At 39.5% G+C, this 6,753-nt stretch overlaps 2 protein-coding genes and 1 non-coding gene across 5 annotated transcripts in view; 2 read left to right on the forward strand and 1 right to left on the reverse strand.

Moving 5' to 3' along the window:
• Positions 1-6: 6 nt before the first annotated feature.
• mrps10 (mitochondrial ribosomal protein S10) lies at positions 7-2,279 on the reverse strand. The gene is made up of 7 exons (XM_032543292.1): positions 1,962-2,279; positions 1,734-1,786; positions 989-1,058; positions 717-856; positions 511-619; positions 321-410; positions 7-221 (listed from the first exon to the last, which is right to left on the reverse strand). The coding sequence occupies exons 1-7, from the start codon at positions 2,031-2,033 to the stop codon at positions 141-143; spliced, it is 615 nt and encodes a 204-aa protein (XP_032399183.1). The 5' UTR covers positions 2,034-2,279; the 3' UTR covers positions 7-140.
• Positions 2,280-2,542: 263 nt separating this feature from the next.
• Positions 2,543-2,647, forward strand: LOC116706867 (U6 spliceosomal RNA). Its single transcript, XR_004336343.1, has one exon. It is a non-coding gene; the product is annotated as a U6 spliceosomal RNA (small nuclear RNA).
• A 429-nt stretch (positions 2,648-3,076) lies between these two features.
• The window catches only part of tulp4a (TUB like protein 4a), a 30,735-nt gene continuing 27,058 nt past the window's right edge, over positions 3,077-6,753 (forward strand). For 2 of the 3 annotated variants that reach the window (XM_032542676.1, XM_032542678.1), the window contains exons 1-2: positions 3,077-3,161; positions 5,191-6,204. In XM_032542676.1, coding sequence (XP_032398567.1) covers positions 5,953-6,204 — 252 coding nt within the window. In that variant the 5' untranslated portion in view covers positions 3,077-3,161; positions 5,191-5,952. Of the gene's footprint in view, positions 3,211-5,190; positions 6,205-6,753 lie in introns of all 3 variants that reach the window. The other variant, XM_032542677.1, reaches the window with a different exon arrangement.

Genomic DNA, 6,753 nt, shown 5'->3' on the forward strand with positions numbered 1-6,753 from the left:
TGTTGAAATCTATGTGATGAGCAGTTCCCAAGTCCATGACAAACATATGTTACCAATTCGGTTTTTCCACGTCTTCCCATTTACCAAACGTATTCTCTAAGAAAACACATCCAATAAGCATCTGTCGCTCATTACTGACTTCACTGGCTGGGCTTGTCATCAATGGGGTGGTCCTCCCACATGGGTTCAAGGATGTGATCTGGAACCTTCTCCATGGCGGTCTGATAACATGAACAGAGGGGAAGAAAAAAATATATGTATATATATATTGACTTATGTGGAATTGTTGCTGGTGTACAATTGGCTCTGCAGTAACTAACCTTTGTCACCTCCATGGCTACCCCTTCAGGGAGGTTCCTCTGGATGTATTCAAGGTAAACCTGCATTGTGCAGCCTGTTATATGAGACAGCTACAAAACCAGAGAAGAAACATCTTAGTCTCATAACCAAATCATCACAAACAATTGTTAGTCTTAAATAACAACTACTTGGATTGTTGAGACTCATTACCTCGATGCACCGGTAGTGTGTCCTCATCTCATACTGGACCCTGTGATTTTTAAAGATGTGAACGGACTTCAGGAGTGTAAACCTCTCCATGTCCTTAGGAGGTTCATGACTGTGGTAGAGAAAAAATATCAAAATAATGTTGAGAAAGATATGCTATAATGTAGGGCTAACATTGCTACTGTCTTGTGTGGCAGCTTAGTACTCACACTTTGTTTATGTTGATGCCCAGCTCTTTAGCTGCCATCGTGGCAAAGAACTCATAGCTGTCCAACACGGCCCTGTCGTGGCCTTTGACCAACACTGACACCTTTTGAAACAGCGTGTCGGGCTCTTCTGTCACAGTGATCTGCAAGGAAACAAATTTAAACAGGAAACAAGATACATGCACGTGAGTGGACAACTCACTTTTTTGCGTTATTGTTATAGTAAGCTGTTTAAAAAAAAAGGCTTAGATGAATAAATTGTACTGATAACTTACTGATGCAGGTGTTGATGAAAACACTGTTGCTGTGTGGAAGGAAGTGCTGGACGCCAATGGAAGATGGGACCTGCAGGGACAGAACAGTGAATAAATAACTGATAAATGATTCTGGGACTAAAACTGTAGGACTTGGCTTCACACTCAATCCTGTTTAAGTCCATTTAATACGTCTGTTGGAAATTTAAGTTTGGTGCATTCTGCATTGAGTAAAATCTTCAAAATGTGAAGTTTGGTATAGTCAACAACACTCTTTGTCTTCCTTTAGTTTCAGAGCAGAATTAAGGATCAGTGGCCAAATACACTGTGCTAATCAAAAGGCTAAACAGATACCTATGTTGCAGCCTTTTACACTTCAGAATGCCAAACTGGAATAATCTCCTTCATTACATACCACTACATTACATTCCTATTACTACTATTATATTATAATAACATATTTCTGTTTTAATTTATTTAATTTTTTAAAACCCTTATGGGTTTGATTTTCTTTAACTTTTACCAATAAAATAGATAGAGATTAAATCGTGATATGCTCTTTGGACGTAAATTTACTTATTTACTTACTAATGATAAACATGTAAAATGCTGCTTTCACAATTGGACAACCTAATTGATAATAAGTACATTTAATTCTCAAAAGGTTGTGATGAATCTGCTGCTGCAGGACCGAACGTGCACTGGTGTTTATTACCGTTATTAATAAATAACTTAAAACGAGCGGAGAAGAAAAACTGTAGCCTACCTGATTCTATCACATATCCTGTGACCTGAGCAGGCGCCCAAAGCTCTCGGTGTCTGTAAATAAACTTACATTAGCTGACATTTAGAGATGACATTTACTGTTTAACCACCATGCAACTACCTTCGGTCTGTCACCAAATTATGAGATTTCCTGATTACTTCAAACTGCCACGTTAGTTAATTGTTCGCGGATATTGTACAAATAAGAAAAACATGTTAGTTACTGTACCAAATGTGAGATTCCACTAATTTTCCTCGCCAGAGAAAATAATTGTCGCCTGAGAGCCATGGGAGCAGCCATGTTTTTGGAGAAGGTAGGACAAAAGTCAAATGAACTCTTCGGTGCTGCCCTCGTGTGTGCTGGAGTGTAAACTGCTACTGTGGCGACTGGATGCTTTGGAAAGCTCACGTTACAGTCTGTGGTGGGAAACTACTTCTTTAACTGTCTATGGTAACTATTGGCAACCCGATTACATAGCTGGATGAGCGAGGAGGACAATTCATTACTAAACAGATTTTTAAACATATCTATATTGGATATCGATATTATAGGCTTGCATACAATGATGGGCAAAGAATTGTTCGAAGCTGATAGTGACATTTTCGCTTTCATATGAAAGACAGTTCTGAACAAAATCATGTTAACAGACGGATATGTATATCAACATGACTATACTATGAGTCAACAAGTCCTCCAATCCATCTTGGGAAGAAACAAGCAATTTTATGTAAAAGTGAAATATTCAGCACCCCCTCATATAGCTCGAATGAAATGATCAACATTGGACTGTGAGATTAGTCAAATCTGCTTGCTGCTAGCTCAGACAGCACATATGAAAAAATGTAATGATACAGGGAAGAGCATGGCCCCTGCGCAAAGATGACACTCATTTAAGATAGAGATACACACTTTTTCATAGCCTTGCAAGCTACATTACGTGTAAGGGTATCTCTAAAGTGACACTGAATACATTGCAGTCAGTTTTTGTGGTCTAAGAATGTGTTGGTGGGGATATGGCACTTCCCAAAAATTAAAAATCAGGTTAACAACGTATAAGATATACACATATCACAGTCTTTAAAATTGTCCCCATTCTAAAACAGCACAAAGTTGCTTCTTCTATTGAAGAAATTCCATCATACTAACTCATTATTTTTGAGATATTATTTTTAAGAAACGTAGGCTAGCCTACTCATTGTAATGACTTACAGGATCTTTTTTTTTTTTAACATTTCTTGATATGGGCTTGGCTTTTATACATCCTATTTTGCGAGAAGATGAAATTATAGATAAATAACTCTTCAGTTATTGAACTGTGATAATTTAATTGGTCTTCACGTGCCTGTCACGTGACACCGTATCGGGCCCTGCCAGTGTACGGCAGCAAGCTGCAGGCAGAGGATCAAGCAGCAGCAGTACGGAGCAGAGGTAAGCACTTCAGTGGCCATTGATGTTTCTCCGGCTTTGTTGACGACAGGTCTGATATTATTTCCCCACGTTATCCACTACGCTACTAACCCATGAACATTATGAATAGCTGCGTACTAATATGAAGGAAACAACGTTAGAATAAACAAGCGGCTAACGTGCTAGCCATAGCCTGTTAGCGACCAGTGCCAGCAGCGAATGGACGAAGCCAATCTCCGCTGATGGTGGCTCAGGTTCAGCTAGTTGGTCTGTTAGCCGTTTAATCATCACTGGCTGCTCTTTGTGGAGAGAACAACACAGGCAGCTAACGTTAGCATCTTGGTTAGCTGGATTAGCTGTACTGCACCCCTCTGCTGACATGTTTTGATCCGTGGAGCCCACCCTGCTCTCTGTCTCGATCCAACATCCAGGATCCAGCTAGCTGTAGCACGGTCATGGGTGTTTGGCTATTTTAGCATCATTTGACGGGCTTCAGCAGTATTTGAGGGACAGTAGTATTACTGGCTCGTTCTTTACATCTTTACAACAAACTGGCATATTATACTGTGTTTCTTTTGCTGGAAGTAACGTTAGGTTGATGGGATGCTCTTATACCGTCTTTGTGGAATTGATGTGGACACAGTTTTTCTCATTATGATAATTGACATTATCCAAATGTCGATTATATTCTTATACACCAGTTGTGCATCGGATGTCATTTTATTGTTCGATGACAGTCAACGGCATCCGTTAGTGTCCACTGGTCTGTCTGTCTGTCTACCTCGTTGGATTTCTTTTATAATTGTCACTGTCTAATTTTGTTTTCTCCCTGGTAATTTATCACATTGGTTCTCAAAACATTTTTTCTATAATGTAGGCTACTCTCTTTGAAAAGATATTTCAGCCAAATGCCACTTGACCAAGGCAAAACCTTTTTTTGTAGAAAGAAAGCCAATACAGACATTACAGCACTGCACCATCAGTATCTGATTTATTAAACAACCTTGTAACTGAATAAAAAACACATTTAAATTCTATTTCAAATGTTTTGAATCTATCACCAGATGAATTCATTATAAAAGTATCATTATTTTAAGAATTATTCATAAGTGATATTTTTAAATTAACTAAACAAATATCTTTTGTACTCTCTAAAATACTCCAAAGTACCCATAGCAGTATGCATACCCCTATTTGAGAACCACTTTAGGACATTGTTTAGTTGATTTCATATTTTACTGTTTATTTAACAGTTTTGCTGTGAGAGACTGCTTTGGTACATCAGTGTTGCAAAGCCTAATAAAACAGGAGCTAAAATTATACATGGTTCATCTAAATAATTTAACAGTTAGTTAAATATCCTTCCGCTGAGCAGGATAGTCCTCGAAATAAAGGGATTGCTCAGTTAGAGATAATAAGTAACAGTAAGTGAGGGGTAATTTTAGGCTTGTGCATTAATATTTAAATTTCTGGCTGTGGGCGGCAAGTGAGTGCTTTTACACTGCTTGTACCCAGACACTGTCCGCTTCATAAAACAATTCAAACAAATTAAAACACACTGCACAACTCCTCTTCAGTACATTATGCTTTATCCACCAAATGTTCTTGACTGCCTTTCTGTCATCAACATGTTTGATGTGTAAGGCAAGGTGTACTGGAGAAAAGATGTTTTGATTTTACGGACTTGCACTCAAACTCTTGAAGTCTCTGACTTCACTGTAACACAGTCAAGATACATATTTTTTGTAATTTTCTGCATCTATCAAGATGCTTTTCACATTAGACACAGATGCTACTGGGAGATAAATGCACATTTACCCACTCTGACCTCATATCAGCACCAGTAATTAAAGTAGTAATGTCCTCTACACTTCCACTCTAGATATAATAATCAATAAATAAATGCTTTGGGAAATGAGAAATCCATCTCCATCTACCTTATGCATCATTCAGGATTTTTTTTCTCTCCAAATATTATATTAATCGGTAGCGACAGTTTGTGTGATGTATATGTGATATGTCATGACATTCTCTTTTTTGTATTATCCAGCCGGTCCTCAATGGGATCCCTGAGGCTGGTTAAAAAGGCAGATTGGCTGACGTGATGACGTTACCGGGAGAAGCAGCTCTCCTGCAGGCTGACAGCTGATGGAGTCCCTGCTCCTCCTCTCACACACACGGCCGGGGTCGTACGAGGAGGACACGGAGCCCTGAAATGACACACTGAACTGGACAGAAACGTTACAAACCTCAACTGGAAGCACTGGGAGGTGTTGAATGGAATGGATGCATCGCCTGTTGATAAGTTTACAAGATAAAGTTTTCTTTTTTTTTTTGATCAGCAGAGAGGAGTCTAGAATCATCTGCCACTGTGGATTTCTAAATAATCTTCTGGTACTCTCATCTGTTGCCTTGTCATTGAAACATCATCAACAAGGCAGCTCACTTATCAAATTCATCACAATGACTTGAATGAGTGCCTTTTGTTATGTATGCAGCCCGTTCGGCTCTTCAATCCAGCATCGCTAAAGTCCACAGTTTTGTGACCCCATTTGTACTTTTGGGGAAGTGTTCACTGATCACCTTTTAATAATCAGTATTGCAAATCACAGAGAGAGCCTAGGGAAAGGGCAAATACTATGCACCGTTGTCGCGGTCTCACATCCGACACCAAACCAGTAACCTCAGTGGAGGAGAGGCGCTCATAACAGAACCAACCCCTCCGAAGAACCCCCCTACCTCCCTCTGGGTATATATATTTTTTTTTTTTTTTTTTTTTTTAAATATATCCACGGTGTAGAGAGCTGCAGAGATGTTTGCCGCCGTAGAGCATGGCCCAGTCCTCTGCAGCGACTCCAACATCCTGTGTCTGTCCTGGAAGGGCCGGATGCCCAAAAGCGAGAAGGAGAAGCCGGTGTGCAGGAAGCGCTACTACGAGGAGGGCTGGCTCGCTACCGGGAACGGTCGTGGAGTTGTCGGAGTCACGTTCACGTCCAGCCACTGCAGACGGGACCGGCCCACCCCACAGAGAGTCAACTTCAACCTCAGAGGACACAACAGCGAGGTAAGAGGAGTTTTAGGATAAAACGCACATTGGGTAATTCCTTATCATTTAAAAACACTAATATTTGTGTTGATAAGGTAAAGAACAAACGACTAATCTGAGTAAAAATCATTGTGAAAGTTGCAATGTGGCATCCTGACTATTTATTGTTTATTTATTATTGGTGGAGTGAGCTCCCTATTGACTTCAGGACAGCTGAAAGCCTACGCATCTTCTGCCAAAGGCTAACAACACATGTCTTCCGGATGAAAAATAAATAAAATAAAGCCTTATTTCTGTTCTCTGTTAATCATAACTCTTTAAAAGTAGTTTAGAAATATGAATTTAGAAAAAGACGATTTTTATTCCATTAAAGAAAAAAACATAGTACACCGAAAAGCTTTTTAATACTACAGAGGTAGAGGACTTGGAATTAGTACCTAGATTATTGTTCCCCTTCAAACTGGCTGCTCAAACATCAATTCCATACACCTGCGACGCAGGGGAATGCAAATGACTGCAAACTATTATCTTTTTATTACTAGTAGCACTCTGGGCTCCCATAAATAT

Source organism: Etheostoma spectabile, chromosome 18 (assembly GCF_008692095.1).
Source record: "Etheostoma spectabile isolate EspeVRDwgs_2016 chromosome 18, UIUC_Espe_1.0, whole genome shotgun sequence".
NCBI classification, from domain to species: domain Eukaryota; kingdom Metazoa; phylum Chordata; class Actinopteri; order Perciformes; family Percidae; genus Etheostoma; species Etheostoma spectabile.